Consider the following 22,971-nt stretch of genomic DNA (forward strand, 5'->3'; position numbering starts at 1 on the left):
TTCTGCACGTTTTAATGTGCAGGATGGCGTTTCTAGCTTAAATTTTGACTAATTGTTGGACTGTCTGTCAAAGTGCGCACCTCTCTCACACAGGGAGCGCGAGCTAGCGCTAGAGCTACATCACCATGTTCTGCAGCCCCCCACTCTCACTGCAGTGGAATAACGCAAATCTACAAAAATAATACACTTTGTCACAGCAAACATACAAAATCTGGGAAGCCCAATTGATTGTGAGATATGGTATATACCTTTTATGTGATACATTTGGGTCATTGGGTTCGCACTTTGACCTTTTCTGAGATCTTTGCCAAGGAGGAAACAGCAGCCCGTTGGCTTAATGCTCATGCAACACACGCACGAGGGGAGTCCTCATAAACACAACACACCGGCAGTTTTCAAAATAGCCTACAGACTTTAGCACATCACCCAACACAACATGCCTTTTACTATAATGTCAGAAGTATCATCAGACCTCGGTAGTAGCCTATTTCATTTATTTTTCAATGCTCTGGAAACCAAGCAGAAAACGCTGTATTCTAAAGATGGCATTGTACCCACACAAATACATTAGAAGATTATTTTCAATCGGATCAGAAACACTGTGCTCACAACCTTAAATCGCCTAAATGATGTCACTGGTGTATTTTGTTTGAATTTTGGAATATATTGCACAATAAGTTAAGGTTTTAACTAGGCGCAAGCCCATCCAGGAGCTTGTCTTTATAAACTTTCACATAGCCAATTCCATGATATGGGATAACCCAATGAGCAACACTGCAGCTGTTGATTGCAGTGATAATCAATCATCATGTATGCTGTATATAATCAATACAGGAGGATATTTGATGCAAGGGTATTTGATGCAAACATTTCCCTCTCATTTTAGTATATATATATATATATATATATTTTTTTTGCCGTAATGATCTGATCACACCATGCAACAAGGGATGGTAATGCATGGTTCCACACCAGAGGCTGGTGAGCGGAGGACGGCTCACAATAATGAAGGAAATGGTATCAAACATGGAAAGCAGGTGTTTGATGTGTTTGAGACCATTCCAATCCAGCTTTTACTATTCCTGTCCTCCCCATTTAAAAATTCCTTCTCCACACTCACCTCGGATGGCATATGCCAGGTATGCGTTAGAGACTGCAATGAGGTTGCCGTAGTAATACTTGTGCTCCCAGTCGTACTTGGCGACAGGCTGGATTTTTACCTGCATGGAACAGGAGAGAGTCAAAATTAAGGATTCATTTCCTTACAACTGAGAGCAACATTGAGTCAAGAAAATTGTGTATTGGGTTAACATGAGGACAGATATTCAAACAATGGTAGTAAGCGCAACACAGTAGACTGCTCGGTAATAGATTGCTTAGCTACAGTGAGGGAAAAAATGGATAACTTTATATGTCTGTACAATATTACTTATATCAGATTTTTTATTCATAGATTTTAGATGTGTATTACAATTGTTTTTGTTCATAAACGCTATATATCCATTTTTAGCTGGAATGGAATGTTCGTATCCTGTATATTTAACATATAAATTCAACACGTCATAAATCTAACCTCATGCTATAGTGCTTGGTAAGAGTTAGGCCTCGTCCCAAATGGCACCCTATTCCATACAGTGAGGGAAAAAAGTATTTGATCCCCTGCTGATTTTGTACGTTTGCCCACTGACAAAGAAATGATCAGTCTATAATTTTAATGGTAGGTTTATTTGAACAGTGAGAGACAGAATAACAACAACAAAATCCAGAAAAACGCATGTCAAAAATGTTATAAATTGATTTGCATTTTAATGAGGGAAATAAGTATTTCACCCCCTCTCAATCAGAAATATTTCTGGCTCCCAGGTGTCTTTTATACAGGTAACAAGCTGAGATTAGGAGCACACTCTTAAGGGAGTGCTCCTAATCTCAGCTTGTTACCTGTATAAAAGACACCTGTCCACAGAAGCAATCAATCAATCAGATTCCAAACTCTCCACCATGACCAAGACCAAAGAGCTCTCCAAGGATGTCAGGGACAAGATTGTAGACCTACATAAGGCTGGAATGGGCTACAAGACCATCGCCAAGCAGCTTGGTGAGAAGGTGACAACAGTTGGTGCGATTATTCACAAATGGAAGAAACACAAAAGAACTGTCAGTCTCCCTCGGCCTGGGGCTCCATGCAAGATCTCACCTCGTGGAGTTGCAATGATCATGAAAATGGTGAGGAATCAGCCCAGAACTACACTGGATGATCTTGTCAATGATCTCAAGGCAGCTGGGACCATAGTCACCAAGAAAACAATTGGTAACACACTACTCCGTGAAGGACTGAAATCCTGCAGCGCCCGCAAGGTCCCCCTGCTCAAGAAAGCACATATACAGGCCCGTCTGAAGTTTGCCAATGAACATCTGAATGATTCAGAGGAGAACTGGGTGAAAGTGTTGTGGTCAGATGAGACCAAAATCGATCTCTTTGGCATCAACTCAACTCGCCGTGTTTGGAGGAGGAGGAATGCTGGCTATGACCCCAAGAACACCATCCCCACCGTCAAACATGGAGGTGGAAACATTATGCTTTGGGGGTGTTTTTCTGCTAAGGGGACAGGACAACTTCACCGCATCAAAGGGACGATGGACGGGGCCATGTACCGTCAAATCTTGGGTGAGAACCTCCTTCCCTCAGCCAGGGCATTGAAAATGGGTCATGGATGGGTATTCCAGCATGACAATGACCCAAAACACACGGCCAAGGCAACAAAGGAGTGGCTCAAGAAGAAGCACATTAAGGTCCTGGAGTGGCCTAGCCAGTCTCCAGACCTTAATCCCATAGAACATCTGTGGAGGGAGCTGAAGGTTCGAGTTGCCAAACGTCAGCCTCGAAACCTTAATGACTTGGAGAAGATCTGCAAAGAGGAGTGGGACAAAATCCCTCCTGAGATGTGTGCAAACCTGGTGGCCAACTACAAGAACAGTCTGACCTCTGTGATTGCCAACAAGGGTTTTGCCACCAAGTACTAAGTCATGTTTTGCAGAGGGGTCAAATACTTATTTCCCTCATTAAAATGCAATTTTTGTTGTTGTTATTCTGTCTCTCACTGTTCAAATAAACCTACCATTAAAATTATAGACTGATCATGTCTTTGTCAGTGGGCAAACGTACAAAATCAGCAGGGGATCAAATAATTGTTTCCCTCACTGTACCTAGAGATATCTAGACTTGTGACACAGCCACCCTTTGCCTAAAATAATTGTCTTTACATTGTTTTCGTCTGAGAATGTTGGTGTAATCACCCTGATTACCTTTTTCATGTTCTCAAGGACAGTTGAGGGCCCAGTGCAGCTGTTTTTATCTCAATATTAAATTATTTATTTGTAACATTTAAGAAACATACTGTAATAGCAACACAAATAGCTTTATAGCAAAATAAACATATCAAGCAAGAATATTGCTAGGACTGTCGGAGTGGTCTCAGTGCAGCAGGGGAAAGCACCAAAGTGGTGCATTAAACCACAGTTAGGAATGTGGTGCGGGGAATAATCGACCAGAGGGGGGCCTAATAAGAGGGATATGTAACCTGAAAACTAGCTGTTATTGGCAGAGGGGTTTGGAACTATTTAGTAATGGTCTATTAACCGAGGGGATTGTATTAAAAAAGCCCTGGTTGCACCAGGCTATGGCCCGTCACGTGACCGGGCTAAGCCGCACTGCTCAAATCGAACAGCAGTGGTGGAAAAAGTATGCAACTGTCATACTTGATTAAAAGTAAAGATACCTTACTCAAAAAGTGAAAGTCACCCAGTAAAATACTACTTGAGTAAAAGTCTAAAAGTATTTGGTTTTCAATATACTTAAGAAACAAAAGTATATGTAATTGCTAAAATATACTTAAGTATCAAAAGCAAAAGTATACAATATTTCAAATTCCTTAAATTAAGCAAACCAGACGGCACCGTTTTATTGTTTTTTTAATTTAGGAATAGCCAGGGGCACACTCCAACACTCAGACATCATTTCCAAACTAAGCATTTCTGTTTCGTGTGTCCGCCAGAGCAGAGGCAGCAGAGATGTTCTCTTGATAAGTGCTTGAATTGGACCATTTTCCCGCCCTACTAAGCATTCAAAATGTAACGAGTACTTTTGGGTGTCAGGGAAAATGTATGGAGTAAAAAGTACATTATTTCTTTAGGAATGTAGTGAAGTAAAAGTTAAAAAATATATAAATAGTAAAGTAAAGTACATATACCCCAAAAAAACTACTTGAGTAGTACATTAAAGTATTTTTACACCACTGTCGAACATTAATCTGTGCCGCTCTGTCATGTTGTCAACAAGGCAGCATGATGCATTGTTCAGAAACACACATCTCTTTTCCATAAAATATATGTTAGAATTATTAAACTAGTTTTCATTGGGAAGTCATATAAAGGGCGAGGGCACTTGCCTCGTGTTAAACTGTTGCAAGCCGGTGAGGAATCTCTGGCTGGAACGCATCTTGTTAGCTACCCACTCATGCTGCATATAGTCAAGTTTAAGCACACTAGAATAATACCACACGGCATGTAGACATATTGAAAGTATTCATTGATTTACTGTTCGGCAATGTCCATATACAGGCTACAGTACTTTACAAAACAAGATACCGGTAGCTTGTTTGCGTATCGGGACACACTAGCGGCCGCATTTTCCTGATTTTGTAAAATATAGTTGAATACAAACACTGTGTTGCAATTATTAGAAAACAAACGATGCATTCACCTGCAAGTAGGGGTTCTGAAAAGCTATCTATATCGGCCTCAAAAAACATTTAAAAGCAATGAAGCTGACGCAACAGATCAGAACATTTAGCTTAAAATGTTGATAAACTATTAGGCTATTTCTTCACATTATAAGCACAGCAATGCACAGTAGGCTATAAGCGCGAATGTTCCAAAATGTATTCAATAACGGGAAAACACCATTCTCAATAGTTACCGCAAATGCGATTATGCATGTAATGCTTTCATTATAAAGGTGAATTTTTATGGTGAAAATGATCTTCCCCAAACTTGAAACTCACGTGCTACGTATGTATGCCAGTTAGGCTCTACACCAGTTGTAAAGCAGATTAATGTGCATCATTTTAATAAGTTATTTGGCCACATTAGTTGTGATACAAACCTTATCAAAACATATAGGCCTATGGGCTAGGCTACATGAGGTGTGCGACTATGATTACAAAAAGTGGCAAATAAAAGGTATGCGCTGTTTCTTGTCTTACTGCACACAAGTTGGGCATCATTCACAAGTGATAATATATCCTTCAGTGATAGGCTAATATTGTCATCCATCATACTATTCTTGATTTAATCTTGTCTTTACATATACTAAATAATATATGTGAAATTTGTTTTGATTTAGAATGGACCACTATCATGCACCCGTCTCAAAACAGGGGCAGGGGGAATAAATACATCTATGCACTTGAATAGCGAATGGAGGACGCTTTTCCCATTGTTCATTTTCATGCCAGCAAGGTGGGCTATACTCCTGTTGTAAAGAGAAGCAATGTGCTTAATATTAGGAAGGTTGAGAAATAAATATAGTAGGACTAGCCTATAGAAAGCTGACGGGATCCTCCTCTTTTTAATAGAGGTCATCACTCGGTTTTCTCACGCAATTGCATAGCCTATAGAAATGTTGTGCAACATGATCTCATTGGCTCTCATTAAGTGTTTGATTAGATTTTTGATTACATTTGCATTGATGTCAGAGTGATTAGAGGGACAATAGAGTGCTGAGTACCAGGCAGTTAGCAAGTTTGGTAGGCTACTAATGACCATCAGCAGCATCAAAGCTTGGAGAAGCCTAATTACCGTGACTAAACGGTCACGTGGAATTTGACTGCCGTCATGACTAGCTGTGGTATTGTTTTGGTATTGAGTATCGTGATACTAAACCTGGTATCGGTACTAAAATGACAAAACAGTACTATTGAGGTATGAAGCATTTCAATATAGCCTATTCTTGTTTTTATGACTTACAATCAACATGTCCATGACATCAGTGGCAGACTTACCATTATGCAGAAGAGGCAATTGCCTCAGGCCTCACATAATCAAGGTGCCTCAAGAGCTGGGCATAATTTTTTAACAATTCTCCACTTGAGGCCACCCATGCTCCGCATCAAACTTTAATGAGACTGTTAATTACTCAAGTTTGCCAAATATAATGTAGGATAATTAACATTGATGTCGAAAGGCTTTGATTCAGATCACAAGAGCGGAGAGTGAAAGCCCAGTGCCAGTCATCGCACATCACCCCTTGCAATCTGAGCTGGAGGCAGTCTGCATGTTGAAACCATTAACAATAGACTTAATTGTTTGAATGAAACCTGGACGTTTTACTTCATATTATGAAGCACGTCTTACCTTGCTTCAAAGAAGGCTAGCCAGAAGGAATGATTTTATGAAACACCTCCTCATATGCCATTGAAACAAGCATTTCTCTACTGTTCTATTGTTTTTCAAATCAACATTATTTAGTTGTCCAGCAGCCAAAGGAACAATCCTAGCCATATTAGCTACCCATGCTAGTTGTTGAATCTTTAGATATCCCCTCCTAAAATTCGAATGAATATTTCCATCTCTGACACATGAAACCACTCGCATGTGCAGTGCGCTTTTTACAAGTGTTTTCCCGCTAATTGCATTTGTAACCTTTGCGCGTACCACCGTGTGCACATTGCTGCACTTATCAAATGTTTCCTGCGAATGCACAATAGAAAAAAAAAAAAAACATAGCTCCAAAAAAAATGGAACATATCTTTTAAACGGTTTGGGCTAGAAACGCGGTTTTCAGTATAACAATTGTGAAACCATGACATTAACGAAGCTGTATTCAGTTTGTATATATGGCACTCAGGATGCACTAGGCAGGCACACATATTTTAAAAGATAGTTTATAACTTTGGAAAAAGTAGCCGGCTGGAAATGAGCCTGGAACTGGGTATTTGGCCAACGGCCGGCGCTTAGTCGGTCGTTCTTTATCAGGAAATAACACTTTTACACTGTTTGTTTTATCAGCTATTGTACAAATATGATACAAAACACAGGAAAATAAAATTGAGACTGCACTGGGCCTTTAATCCTCTAAGTCTTACCTTGTTGCTGCCACGGGCTTTGCTGTCAATGCTTGAGTCTCGACTGGCCACAATTTCAACATTGTTGGATGTGATGGGAATGCAAGTGGAGCCATCATCCCCAGAGAGGCAGCTGGTGAAGAAACCAAATACAATGTTAACTGGATACTTGATCTCATAAAGAGATCTACCTTGAACATGGGTTTCAACATTCAATCAACCCAAAGGGTTTTCACAGAATACTGAAATGTGCATTTCTGTATCAGAGAAATCTCTATGCAGGCAGAGAAAAATAAAGAAGAGGTAACTTTATAACTTACATGATCTGACAGTCTTGGGTGTTCATGTTCTCTGAATTAGGGCCTGTGGATTCAGCCATGGTTGACCTGTCGCCAGCTCCTATAAAGTCTGCTCCCAGAAGTCCATTCAATTCGCCATTGAAAGATGTTGTGCTTTGGTTCTCACTTGGAGATGCGTCTACGGAAACACAAACACCTCTGAGTAACAAAGACCCCTATCTTTGGATATCACCAAAGATTATGATAAGTAGCTAACCCTGTTGCCAAGCAACATTTTTAGGGGGAAAGCCGAAAGGGGATGATAATGTTCCTCGTATCATTTTACATGCTACCAGAAACCCAATTCTTATACTGAGCCTCAAGGACTGATGTTTCATTGCCTCCAAAGAACCCAGGCAACCTCATGCCTTATGATTTGGTACCTGCTGCTTAGACCTTGATGACTCTCAGTTCCATTACATTACACAAAAAAAGTCATTGGAAAAGGCGTTTTCTGTACAGGGGAGTTTTGTTAGGAGCCCCGGTGCTCTGTCTGAACATTAACACACATCGCTTGCGGTATGGTTTTGGAAGCATAAGGACCTTTCATATCACAGACATAATTTATAAAAAACAAAAAAAGGTTAAATTGATACCTTTATAGGGTTAGGGTTCCCACATGGCCATATTTCCATGTTACAGTGCTTGTTTAAGGAAAACAGATGGAAGACAGAGTGGACTACCTGTGCTAATTAGCTGTGCGTCTCCGAACACCTGTGTGTAAACGCAAGACTTATACCACAAACGTGCAGTCACTGAAAAATACTGTCAGCTGCAACTATGTTAAATCCGGTTAAAACAGTAAGGGTGTATTTTGCATTTGTGAAATTATTTTGTAATATGAAAGTAGAGGGATTTATGTTTCTAGAACAGTACCGCAATTGAGTATCGATTCTCATTTAGTTGGAGTATTTGGCTGTTTTGGCTTCCAAAGCCAATTCGCCTTTCAACAGAACATGTAAAGTCCTTGGACTATAAGGAGTACTGTTAGGTGGGGTGTTAGGGGACAAAATGAAACTTTGGTTCTCGTGTTATACTTTGTATTCCATGTTATAGAGAAGCATCTCAGGAACACAGAACAATTTCACAAGGATAGGACTTCCCATTGATGCGATAACTCCCCGTGTAGCTCAGTTGGTAGAGCATGGCGCTTGCAACGCCAGGGTTGTGGTTTCGATTCCCAAGGGGGCCAGTATGAAAAAAAAATTATGTATGCACTCACTAACTGTAAGTCGCTATGGATAAGAGCGTCTGCTAAATGACTAAAATGTAAAATAACTTATTTTGAAGTTATCGGAAAAAGGTCGCAGACAGGTCAATGTTAATCCCTAGTCAATAATGGCACCAAATGGCCTGTCTGGATCCTTAAATTCAACATATTTTGTCCAATATCTCATGATAGGATGGTAAAAAGTAAATATTACATAAAAAATGCTATATTATGCAAATTAGGCAGTATGGAATACATAATTACAGTAATTTAAAGACCAATAATTTAAGGTATGGTGGACATATTAACAATTTGAAAAATTTATGAAATTAGAATACAACCTTTTATACTACTTTATGCAAATTAGATACTTAACTCAAACACACCACACCCTCACACACAGCACCCACACCAACACACACACACACACACACATTCTCTGCATCCATTCTCACTAAGTCTGAACTGTAGCACAGATTGCGACTAGTCTAATAACATACCTTACTTCTAAAGGTAGGCCTACACCCAAGTTGGATTACATTGTAATGTTATTTTTAGTGTTGATGAGTTACTCTGGTGATGGGAGGATAAACTGCAGAAAATAATTAGCCTAGGCACAGAAGAGAAAGTGAGCCGCCTGCTAGCCAGCTGCACAGAAAGATAGATGGGACACATTTTCAATTCACTAATATTTAGCTAATGTTTTTCTCGATTGTAGAGCTGTAGCCACTGAATTCTGGTGGTTTTTACTTGAAAGAATAAAACCATCACAAAATTAGCAGCTGACACAATACAGCCAATGCCGCACAGCGCTGCCTCTAGCCCAGCTCGTTGCCTCAGCGAACAGCGTCAGGCACTCCCACACAGCTAGCAAGCTAGCACTCGTCATAGAAATGGAGGTGGCGAAACGTGAATTTGGACCCATCACTGAAAATCCATACATCAAAACGTAGCTACGAAGCTCTACTTTGTAACATGCTGTTATTTTGTGTCTCTAGCTAGGTTTCCATCCAATTGGCAACAGATTTATGTGCATATAGAAACACTGCATAAAAACAATATGTACATTTTCCCACCAGATTGACTTATTGTGCGTGATGACGTAGTACACATAAAAATAATTTTTGCGGTTAAATACACCCCCCCAAAGAAACAAGTAAAATGGGTTTCCATCACATTTTCAACACTGATGGTTTTCTCACCAAACATTTGCGTTATATAGAGAGTGTGCCCACTCTGGTATTGCGTACAGCCTACATGATGAAATTATTATTATGGACAAAAGATGAAGATTTGTATTTGTCAAACGGCAGCCAAGCATCGATTATCATGTCACCAGAATAAGACCCTTGTGATATTTATTGTAAAGGAGCATCAAGCTCATCACCTTGCACTTTCACCACAAGTTCATCATAACTTATTCCCTCTGTAGCCTAATAAAATGCATGCTTTCCCGACAAGTCGTAGTGGGATCTGGTGTTATATCTGGTGTGATTCTCCTGTCTTATCCGGTGTCCTGTGTGACTAAGTACGTTCCCACTAATTCTCTCTCTCTCCCTCCCATCCTGGCGGACCTGAGCCCTAGGACCATGCCTCAGGACTACCTGGCCTGATGACTGCTTGCTGTCCCCAGTCCACCTGGTCGTGCTGCTGCTCCAGTTTTCACTCTTCTGCCTGTGGCTATGAAACCCTGACCTGTTCACCGGACGTGCTACCTTGTCCCAGACCTGCTGTTTTCAACTCTCTCTCTCAACCTCTAACTGCCCGGCTATGAAAAGCCAAGTGACATTTACTCCTGATGTACTGACCTGTTGCAACCTCTACAACCACTGTGATTATTATTTGACCCTGCTGGTCATCTATGAACGTTTGAAAATCTTGGATAAAATTCTGTCCTTAAATGGCCATGTACTGTTATAATCTCCACCCGGCACACCCCTCAGAGCCTGGTTCCTCTCTAGGTTTTGTCCTAGGTTTCTGCCTTTCTAGTGAGTTTTTCCTAGCCACCGTGCTTCTACATCTGCAATGTTTGGTGTTTTAGGCTGGGTTTCTGTCTAGCACTTTGTGACATCTGCCGATGTAAAAAGGGCTTTATAAATACAATTTGATTGATTGATTGACCGCACATCATCGATATGATGGTTATGATATCAATATTTGCACATAAAAGCATTTCCACCAACAATCCTCGCTTTTTACCGACAAAAAGACACCACCTTGTGTAGTGTATTTTGTTGTTTTGTCGACATTTCGAAAGTTTCCCGAAAATGTTTGTTTCCATGCCTGTCATTCCATTTTTATCTGACGTACTTTACTCGCATAAAAAGGTTGGATGGAAACATGTAAATGACAGAAGCGAAGGAATTTTTTTGTTAACCTTATATTTCAGTCAAAATGTCACATCGATCTTACTCTGATAAGTTGAGGAAAACCCATCGCAAAGAGCAAATACGAACACAGTGATTTTGCAGGTTTCACAAAAAGGGCTGTCCCACATATTTGAACGTTCTAACATGACATTTACACACGTTATTCAAATCATTTCATCCAAACTGCTCACGGGTGTCTGCGTAACCGGGCACTAAAATAGAACTTAATTCTATTTTAGACACTTGATGCCCTGCAAGTCCCGCCTCTCCCATGGTTTTTACGAGCATCTTAACCCACAACGGTGTTTGAAAGATGAAATTGGTCCAAACTCCAGTCCAGTTAGTGGCGGTAATGCACCTTAAAAGTTGGTTGCAAACCGCCATATAAAATGAACGAGGAGAGATTAATCAAAGAAAAAAACTATATAGGTTTCCCATTTTATCTGCGGATTAATTGTTAGAGTAGAGAGCACACAATTTTGTATGACTCAAAATGGGTCAAAATTCTACAAAGATCGAGCCAAAAAAGGACCATATGCATTTCAGGTAAAATGTGTATCTCCCAGGACAAATTAGCTAGCAATGTCCATGAATGTTTGTGTGTTTCAACCTGTGCCCAAATTAATATAGTTGTTTCACAGTTGGTTTAGAACATGTCTGGTGAGGATAGACAAAATCAAATAGGCCTGTCCCTGTCAACAACAAAAACATATTTGTCGACCTAGAGTCATTGGTTCTTTCGCCCAATCGATTGTTGGATATTTTAAAACATGTATTTTTCAATATGTTCTTCCATGCGTTTGAATAAAATCAACTATATGCATGGAGCTTGTCTGATGCTTTAAGCGCACTGTTTGATTAAATAATTAAGACAGCCAAATGACTCAAGAGGGAGCCCAATGGCCACGCTGTATTAAAAACAAATTACAGCGAGTGCCTGTGTGACTGCCGCACGTTGTCTCTCCTCCCTGCTGCAGCGACCAGGGACCATAGCACAGCAAGTGTTTATCGCACTGTCCGTGCTGGAGCTGCAACATAATTACAGCCATTTAGTTTGTTAATGGTTTCTCTGACTGCAAAGTTCTGATATCAAAATCCCTCATTTGTTTAAGAAAAACATTCCCTATTCCCTCAACCCTTGCTCTCTATACGTGACAAATGTATGCATCACATGCACTTGACCAATAGGGCCGGACCTATAGCCTATCAATCATATCAATAAATTGGTTATAACAAACTCCAAACACACGACAGCAAAATAGGTGCAGAGGACATGAAAAAGAAACTTGAAATGGGGGAACGTTTACTGGTTGCGCAGGAGGGAAAAGGGAAGTTAGATGTGTGGAAGACATTTGACTTGGTTGTAGAAACTACTGGAGATCAAGAAAAAGGAGGGTATAGCAGCAAGCGCTGCGTGAATATTAGGCCTGTATGTGCCAAACAGGTGCTGTTAGACGACAATATAATGTATTAATATTTGGAACAGCGTAAACACTAAATCAATTATAAGTCTACCAGAGTCTGTTCAAACGAAATAAATATATATACTGTATACGAAGCCTTTATTACAGCAAAGACTAAAAACAGTTGCATGCATTTGTGAATTGCGGTTAAATGATTGTTTAGGCTAATTATTCAAAGCTCCCTTTATTTCATTTAAAACTAAAATGCTTGATTGCATTTCAAAGCATGAATGACTCGTATGCTGTGTGATGACATGAAAGGAGGATTGATACAGTAGACTATATTTAAGCAATAAGGCCTGAGGGGGGCGTGGTATATGGCCAATATACCACGGCTAAGGGCTGTTCTTTGGCACAACACGACGCAACGCAGAGTGCCTGGACACAGCCCTTAGCCGTGGTATATTGGTCATATACCACAAACCCCAGAGGAGCCTTATTGCTATTATAAAGTGGTTACCAACATAATTAGAACAGTAAAAATAAAAAATAGTTTTTATTTTATTTCACCTTTATTTAACCAGGTAAGCCAGTTGAGAACAAGTTCTCATTTACAACTGCGACCTGGCCAAGATAAAGCAAAGCAGTGCGATAAAATCAACACACAGTTACATATGGGATAAACAAAACAAAGTAAAAAACACAATAGAAGATCTATATACAGTGTGTGCAAATGTAGTAAATTATGGAGGTAAGGCAATAAATAGGCAAATAGTGCAAAATAGTTACAATTTCGTATTAACACTGGAATGATAGATGTGCAAAAGATGTTGTGCAAATAGAGATACTGGGGTGCAAATTAGCAAAATAAATAACAATATGGGGATGAGGTAGTTGGGTGGGCTAATTTCAGAATTGCTGTGTACAGGTGCAGTGATCGGTAAACTGCTCTGACAACTGATGCTTAAAGTTAGTGAGGGAGATAAGTCTCCAGCTTCAGAGATTTTTGCAGTTCGTTCCAGTCATTGGCAGCAGAGAACTGGAAGGAATGGCGGCCAAAGGAGGTGTTGGCTTTGGGGATGACCAGTGAGATATACCTGCTGGAGCGCAGACTACGGGTGGGTGTTGCTATGGTGACCAGTGAGCTAAGATAAGGCGGGGATTTGCCTAGCAGTGATTTATAGATGACCTGGAGCCAGTGGGTTTGGCGACGAATATGTAGTGAGGGCCAGCCAACAAGAGCGTACAGGTCACAATGGTGAGTAGTATATGGGCCTTTGGTGACAAAACGGATGGCACTGTGATAGACTATATATCCAATTTTCTGAGTAGAGTGTTGGAGGCTATTTTGTAAATGACATCGCCGAAGTCAAGGATCGGTAGGATAGCCAGTTTTACGAGGGCATGTTTGGCAGCATGAGTGAAGGAGGCTTTGTTGCGAAATAGGAAGCTGATTATAGATCTAACTTTTGATTGGAGATGCTTAATGTGAGTCTGGAAGGAGAGTTTACAGTCTAACCAGACACCTAGGTATTTGTAGTTGTCCACATACTCTAGGTCAGACCCGCCGAGAGTAGTGATTCTAGTCGGGTGGGCGGGTGCAAGCAGCGTTCGATTGAAAAGCATGCATTTAGTTTGACTAGTGTTTAAGAGCAGTTGGAGGCTACGGAAGGAGTGTTGTATGGCGTTGACGCTCGTTTGGAGGTTTGTTAACACAGTGTCCAATGAAGGGCTAGATGTTTACAAAATGGTGTCGTCCGCATAGAGGTGGATCCAAGCGTCACCAGCAGCAAGAGCGACATCATTGATATACACAGAGAATAGTCGGCCCGAGAATTGAACCCTGTGGCACCCCCATAGAGACTGCCAGAGGTCCAGACAACAGGCCCTCCGATTTGACACATTGAACTCTGAGAAGTAGTTGGTGAACCAGGCGAGGCAGTCATTTGAGAAACCAAGGCTATTTAGTCTGCCAATAAGAATGCAGTGGTTGACAGAGTCGAAAGCCTTGGCCAGGTCGATGAAGACGGCTGCGCAGTGCAGTCTTTTATCGATCACGGTTATAATATCGTTTAGGACCTTGAGCGTGGCTGAGGTGCACTCATGACCAGCTCGGAAACCGGATTGCATAGCGGAAAAGGTACGGTGGGATTCGAAATGGTCGGTGATCTGTTTGTTAACTTGGCTTTTAAATACTTTCGAAAGGCAGGGCAGGATGGATATAGGTCTGTAAGAGTTTGGAACTAGAGTGTCACCCCCTTTGAAGAGGGGGATGACCGCGGCAGCTTTCCAATCTCTGGGGATCTCAGACGTTAAGAAAGAGAGGTTGAACAGGCTAGTAATAGGGGTTGCGACAATTTTGGCGGCTAATTTTAGAAAGAAAGGGTCCAGATTGTCTAGTCCAGCTGATTTAATAGGGGTCCAGATTTTTCAGCTCTTTCAGAACATAAGCTGTCTGAATTTGTGTAAAGGAGAAGCGGGGGGTGCATGGACAAGTTGCAGCGGAGGGTGCAGAGCTGGTGGCCGGGGTAGTGGTAGCCAGGTGGAAAGCATGGCCAGCCGTAGCAAAATGCTTGTTGAAATTCTCGATTATTATAGATTTATCGGTGGTGACAGTGTTTCCTAGCCTCAGTGTAGTGGGCAGTTGGGAGGAGGTGCTGTAGCAAGCGGCAACAGTGAGAGACTTATTTCTGGAAAGGTGGATTTTTAGAAGTAGAAGTTCAAACTGTTTGGGCACAGACCTGGATAGTATGATAGCCTGCAGAGCACTATCTCTACAGTAGATTGCAACCCCACCCCCTTTGGCAGTTCTATCTAGACGGAAAATGTTGTAGTTGGGCATGGAAATTTCAGAATTTTTGCTGGCCTTCCTAAGCCAGGATTCAGACACTGCTAGAACATCAGGGTTGTAGAGTGTGCTAACGCAGTGAATAACTACAACTTAGGGAGGAGGCTTCTGATGTTAACGTGCAAGAAACCAAGGCTTTTACGGTTACAGAAGTCAACAAATGATAACGTCTGGTGAGTAGGAGTAATACTGGGGGCTACAGGGCCTGGGTTAACCTCTACATCACCAGAGGAACAGAGGAGGAGTAGAATAAGGATACGGCTAAAGGCTTTAAGAACTGATCTTCTAGTGCGTTGGGTACAGAGAATAAAAGGGGCAGATTTCCGGCCGTTGTAGAATAGATTCAGGGCATTATGTACAGACAAGGATATGAGTACAGTGGAGGTAAACCTAAGCGTTGGGTAACAATGAAAGAGATAGCGTCACTGGAGGCACCGATTGAGTCGGTCTCCGCGTGTATGGGGGGTGGGACAAAGGAGCTATCTAAGACAGGTTGAGCTGGACTGAGGGCTCTACAGTGAAATAGTACAATAAGAAATAACCGAAACAGCAATAAGCAAGGCATATTGACATGGGAGAGAGGCATAAAGTAATCACAGGTGTTATTCGAGAGAGCTAAGACAACAGTTGGTAAGAGGCGAAACATAAACAGGATGCGGTACCGTATAAAGGAACAGTCCAGCAGGCATCAGCTGTATAGCTGAGTTATCATAAGGTCCAGTGAACAGCAATAGGAGAGTTCGGAGGTAGTTTGGGGGCTGCTACAACACTGGCGAGCAAGAGGCACAGCTTGCGTGTGCTAGCGGGCCGGGGCTAGCAGATGGATCTTCGTGGTCGACGTTGGAACGGGAAGCCTGTTGAAAACCACATCAGACGATTTCGTCTGCAGACCAGTCGTGTTGGATCGGTGGGGCTCCGTGTCAACACTAGGAGGTCCCGTCCGGTTGACAGAGAGGTAGATAGCCGGGAGATGGGCCTGGCTCGAGGCTAGCTCAAGGCTAACTGGTGCTTGCTAAGGGGCAATGGTAATTAGCCAACGACAACAGCCATTCGGTTGCCGCTAGCTAGTTGCGATGATCCGGCGTTAGGGTCCAGTGATTCCGGCAGAAAATCCGATATGCTCTGGGTCGATAGCTAGAGCTGGCTGGTGGGTAGTGCAGGCCACGGACAATGGTTTAGATCACTAACGGTGGCTAATAGCAAGTAGCTAGCTAGCTGGCTACAACAGCCATTCGGTTGCAGCTAGACTAGTTTCAGCTTAAGGTTCTTGATAAAAGTTATAAAGAAATAATAGATCCTTTCCACGTTGGGTGAGGCGGGTTGCAGGAAAGCATATTTAGTTAAAGACTGAAAAGTAAAAAAGTAAAATTGAGAAATACATACAAAATAGACAAAAAAACAAAAAACTGGCTATTTACACGAGGACACGACAGAAAACACGACCACACTGCTATGCCATCTTGGAATCCTATACGGTCTGATATCCCAAGGCTTTCAGACAATCAGCATTCAGGGCTCAAACCACCCAGTTAATAAATTGAAATATAGGCCTAAGTACGTTATGGCATTAAGACTAAAAAGGATGCGCTCTTAGGCCTACAGCTCAATGGTGATTATACAAAGTTACTACCATACGAAGTCTACCAATGATAATGACATTACTTATAAATATAATGATCATCATAACAATAAGGTGGTGGTCAAGAAAAAGGATGGTATAGGAGCGAGAGCTGCATGCATACTATGTGACAAACAGGTGCTGTTAGACTACAATTTAATTTTCTACCCGTTTAGAACAGTGTAAACACTAAATAATTAAGTAATACCAGTGTTCTAAGGAAATAAAACAATTGTAAAGCCTTTATTGCAGCATAGCAAAGATTAAAAACAGCTGAATTTGTGAAATTGATTTATCCAACATTTTGCAGCTGGTTAACTTTGCTATTATGCACATAGCAACATCTTGGGAAAGGCGCCAATTCAACAGTGCACTGAAGATTATGTTTCAGAACCGCAGACAGCGACCGCTATCCAACGCGGGAGAAAGCGCATTTGTTATAAAATAACATTTATGGGTGTAGCCCCATTACTCTTACATAATATAAAGAAATACAATTTAAGTGGCACATGTCTTAGAGTGCTGGACTGTGCCCTCCTGTGGCCTCCGCAATGGATTAGTCCACTGAGATAGGCGCGAATCAGACCGGTGTCTTGTGCACCATGAAAAATTATAATTTGCGACTGCAGTCTATCAACCAAACAATCGACCAGACGACTAAATGGGGTCAGCCCCAAAATCAACATGGGGAGCCGTTTGGTCAGCATGTTAACGGCACTTGCTTTACATTTGGGCTCATATCGCATAAATATCATAACATGAAGTATTGGGATTTTTAGACATGGGTACCTGCCACAATGTTTTCAAATATATTATGCATTTTGACGACCACATTGACATTTAGTGAAAACAGATTTGTTTACTGCAGGTTTTATTTTTTATTCTCTCAGTGTCAATTGTTTGTTGGGGGGGGTGCAACTCAATATTAGGAAGGTGTTCCTAAAGTTTGGTATACTCAGTGTATACTATCACAAAAATTTATGCACGCACGACTGTAAGTCGCTTTGGATAAAAGCGTCTGCTAAATGGCATATTATTATTATTATTATTATTATCTTAAATTGTCATGTTGAATTACTTTACCATATTAAAATCGTATATTGCGCCAGTTACCCTAATGTCGACAGTTTGTGTTACTATCTTACACAAGCTTGTATTTTTCACCCCATAGAATTGAGTGGAATTACACATCCTTTTTACCTCAGATTGGTGATGTTAGTATAAAAATATATAATCCCAACAGGACCCTGAACAGCTTCTACCCCCAAGCCCTTTTCACACCAACTGACTCATAACATACGCTGCTGCTACTGTTTACCATCTGTCACTTTATTCCTAGTTATACGTACATATCTTCCTCAATTGTGTTACTCATTATGTATCTAAACTCAGCAAAAAAAGAAACGTCCTCTCACTGTCAACAGCGTTTATTTTCAGCAAACTTAACATGTGTAAATATTTGTATGAACATAACAAGATTCAACAACAGACATAAACTGAACAAGTTCCACAGACATGTGACTAACAGAAATTGAATAATGTGTCCTTGAACAAAGGGGGGGTCAAAATCAAAAGTAACAGTCAGTATCTGGTGTGGCCACCAGCTGCATTAAGTACTGCAGTGCATCTCCTCCTCATGGACTGCACCAGATTTGCCAGTTCTTGATGTGAGATGTTACCCCACTCTTCCACCAAGGCACTTGCAAGTTCCCGGACATTTCTGGGGGGGGAATGGCCCTAGCCTTCACCCTCCGATCCAACAGGTCCCAGACGTGCTCAATGGGATTGAGATCCGGGCTCTTCGCTGGCCATGGCAGAACACTGACATTCCTGTCTTGCAGGAAATCACGCACAGAACGAGCAGTATGGCTGGTGGCATTGTCATGCTGGAGGGTAATGTCAGGATGAGCCTGCAGGAAGGGTACCACATGAGGGAGGAGGATGTCTTCCCTGTAACGCACAGCGTTGAGATTGGCTGTAATGACAACAAGCTCAATCCGATGATGCTGTGACACACCGCCCCAGACCATAACGGTCCCTCCACCAAATCGATCCCGCTCCAGAGTACAGGCCTCGGTGTAGCGCTCATTCCTTCGACGATGTCACTGGTGAGACAAAACTGCGACTCGTCAGTGAAGAGCACTTTTTGCCAGTCCTGTCTGGTCCAGCGACGGTGGGTTTGTGCCCATAGGCAACGTTGTTGCCGGTGATGTCTGGTGAGGACCTGCCTTACAACAAGCCTACAAGCCCTCAGTCCAGCCTCTATCAGCCTATTGAGGACAGTCTGAGCACTGATGGAGGGATTATGCGTTCCTGGTGTAACTCGGGCAGTTGTTGTTGCCATCCTGTACCTGTCTTGCAGGTGTGATGTTCGGATGTACCGATCCTGTGCAGGTGTTGTTACACGTGGTTTGCCACTGCGAGGACGATCAGCGCTGTCTTAGGCGTCTCACAGTACATTGCAATTTATTGCCCTGGCCACATCTGCAGTCCTCATGCCTCCTTGCAGCATGCCTAAGGCACGTTCACGCAGATGAGCAGGGACCCTGGGCATCTTTCTTTTGGTGTTTTTCAGAGTCAGTAGAAAGGCCTCTTTAGTGTCATAAGTTTTCATAACTGTGACCTTAATTGTCTACCATCTGTAAGCTGTTAGTGTCTTAACGACCGTTCCACAGGTGCATGTTCATTAATTGAAGATCTATGAAGTTATTTGGATTTTTACTAATTATCTTTGAAAGACAGGATCGTTTATTTTTTTTGCTGAGTATATTATTACTTTCATTATTATTCAGTCTTCTCTATTATTTCTCGATGTTCTTTCTCTCTGAATTGTTGGGAAGGGCCCGTAAGTAAGCATTTCACTGTTAGTCCACACCGGTTGCTTACGAAGCATGTGATAAATAAAATTGGATTCAACATTTTTATTTGATCTATTGATTTTGTCACACGCGCCATAATGTGCAGGATTGGCCAGGAATTGCCCACATTTTTTGGGGGGCAGTCTCTCTATAAAAGTCGCAGGCCACACAAATCAATACGTGGAATTGACAGTCAAACTATCACTTAAATAGCAGCCAACCATAGTCACTGTTGAATTCCTATGCCGCGTCATGATTTGTTTAAGTGAACTAACAAAGTGGAATTTTCCCTTATCAACATTCCAAAATATAGATACAAGCCTTCTACAAGTTCTCATAAACCAACAACGTATAGGTTATTCCAAGTTTCCTTGTGGCCTTTGAATAGTGTTAGTTTAAACAGCGCTACACCCCAAACATCTGCCCCGTTCTATTGATTTCAGCGTGATATAGATGGAAGTGATTAACAAAAAAAATATGTTGCATTACACTTACCGCGTTGGCGAGCGACCCACTTGAATACAAATGCAACACTTCAAAATGTAGCTAGCTGCCAAATTATCCCAAAACGTGTTATGATTTATTTATGTTGATGATATACCAGAAAATCACCTAAAAACGGGTTTAACCAGCCTACATTTAGTCCATTTTTGGGCTACCTGCTGCCTAGTTATTTAGCTAGGTAGTTAGCTAGCTACTTATTTATATTAATTAAAACCGATGTGTTAGGTAGCTGTTGCGCACTTTAAAATAGTAACGTTAGCCAACTTACCTAACTAGCGCCGTCTATAGCTAACTAGCTACGTAAACGTACAGCTAGTTTGATAACGTTGCAAACTACCAAGCAAGCAAGCAAGCAAACATCTAACCTGTAGCTAGTCTAGTAACGTTAGTTAGCCAAGTTAGCTAGCCAACATCAATTACTTAATGTTTTACTAGCTAGCTAACATTAATTCGCTAAAGTTAATTGGCATGATAGGGACGGCACGTTCTGCTAAAGTTATGCCTCGATCAGACCGACAGAGTCACTGTATCAATGCTGCATAATAAATTCTGAAATGACAGTTTATTCATTATGTAAACCAACATTTGTACTGCATATGTGTGCAACAAAAGTTTAACATTCACCTTTTGCTACTATTTCTGTCAAGTCCACGCATACAATTTGATTTATCCAACATATGCAGCACACAGAACGTTGGGTTACGGATGTAACCTTGGTCCTCTGATTAGAGTAACGGCTCGCCAGTCGACCTACAGGAACTCCTTCCCCTTCACGCGATGTGATTGAGATGCTTAATATCAAAAGGTGTTTACAGTCATGCCACACCCTTACTGTACCCACGTGACTAGTCACTATAAAAAGGTGGTGGGGCGTGACATACTGTCTATTACTTCACTTGAACCCCACGGAGGTGGAGGAACGACATGAAAGCTTGGTGACTCGTTATCTACTCAGAGAACAAAGGTTATATCTGTAAACCAATGTTCTTTCGTTTTCGTAATGGGTTGCCAAACAACCTATGGGAGAGCCTGTACCAAAGAGGTCGTTCGGACAACAGAGTGGGATAACACCACTTAACTTTGTCCAGATGAGTCCCTGGGACATTGATTGTATCCACCACAGGATGCAACAGAATATAATTACCCAACAGGGTAACACATAATTTCAACTGTGGTATACAACCGTATACACACGCAAGCTGAAAGCTAGAACTTACATGATTCTTTAGTTGGGTGCAACAGCACCAAGAGTGGAAGGCCTCTGTAAAGAACAGCCATCTCACTGATGGTTGATAAGTATTTTTTTAGTGATCCAGTTGACATTTTAGTCATTTAGCAGACACTCTTATCCAGAGCGACTTACAATTAGTGAATGCATACATTTCTCATACTGGCCCCCCGTGGGAAACGAACCCACAACCCTTGCGTTGCAAGCGCCATGCTCTACCAACTGAGCTACAGAAGGGCCAATGTATGAATGTACAAGGTTGACGGTACGCTCACTTATCTGGGTTGAGCGAGCATGCCGTGTCCAGAACCACAGTGATGGTGTGGACATAACATAGATTCTGTAGTACCTCATGAAAGTCATGGGCGTTGCCCAAATTGCAGCAGCACAGAGAGTGTCTAGGGAGGCCCCTCTGAAAAGGGCCCATGAAGTGGCCATACCCATGAACAATTGTGCTACCACGCTGTCTGGAGTTGATCTACCTGCTACAGCGTATGATTTTGACACTGCATTGGTAATCCAAATGTGCCAGTCTCTGCTCCCCTCCATTACACACAAAAAGCTGTTCTGTATGCAGGCAAAGTGTATGCAACTCATGACTATCCTGTGAGGAGTGGGGAGGCAGGTGAAATGCCGCTATGATTAACCCTCCAGAGCACGTGCCAAACTCATTCCATGGAGGGCCGAATGTCTGCCGGTTTTCGCTCCTCCCTTGTACTTGATTGATGAATGAAGGCCACTTATTAGTAAGACACTCCCCACACCTGGTTGTCTAGGACTTAATTGAAAGGAAAAAATAAAAACCTGCAGACACTAGGAATGAGTTTCCTCCATGGAATGAGTTTGACACCCCTGTTCGGCCTTACTGCTATTAGCCCATAGAGAAATCAAAAGGAAGTTTGTTGTGAAGTGTCTGTAATATATCTGACAGAGAAAAAGAGCAGGCACCTATTTAACCCCTTACTTTAGGCACTAAACTACTTCCATATACAGTTGAAGTCGGAAGTTTACATACACCTTAGCCAAATACATTTAAACCCAGTTTCACAATTCCTGACATTTAATCCTAGTAAAAATTCCCTGTCTTCGGGTCAGTTAGGATCACCACTTTATTTTAAGAATGTGACATGTCAGAATAATAGTAGAGAGAATGATTTATTTCAGCTTTTATTTCTTTCATCACATTCCCAGTGGGTCAGAAGTTTACATACACTCAATTAGTATTTGGTAGCATTGCCTTTAAATTGTTTAACTTGGGTCAAACGTTTCGGGTAGCCTTCCACAGGCTTCCCACAATAAGTTGGGTGAATTTTGGCCCATTCCTCCTGACAGAGCTGGTGTAACTGAGTCAGGTTTGTAGGCCTCCTTGCTCGCACACGCTTTTTCAGTTCTGCCCACAAATGTTCTATAGGATTGAGGTCAGGGCTTTGTGATGGCCACTCCAATACCTTGACTTTGTTGTCCTTAAGCCATT

At 41.7% G+C, this 22,971-nt stretch overlaps 1 protein-coding gene across 1 annotated transcript in view; it reads right to left on the reverse strand.

Annotated features, from left to right (window-relative positions):
• LOC311134773 (enhancer of mRNA-decapping protein 4-like) overlaps nt 1-22,971 on the reverse strand; it is a 62,969-nt gene that overhangs the window by 34,499 nt on the left and 5,499 nt on the right. Inside the window, exons 2-4 of the mRNA XM_084168553.1 lie at nt 7,442-7,598; nt 7,143-7,254; nt 1,121-1,220 (exon numbers count right to left, since the gene is read on the reverse strand). Coding sequence (XP_084024679.1) covers nt 1,121-1,220; nt 7,143-7,254; nt 7,442-7,598 — 369 coding nt within the window. The remainder of the gene's footprint in view (nt 1-1,120; nt 1,221-7,142; nt 7,255-7,441; nt 7,599-22,971) is intronic.

Source organism: Coregonus lavaretus, assembly GCF_964263955.1.
Source record: "Coregonus lavaretus genome assembly, chromosome: 9".
NCBI lineage: Eukaryota > Metazoa > Chordata > Actinopteri > Salmoniformes > Salmonidae > Coregonus > Coregonus lavaretus.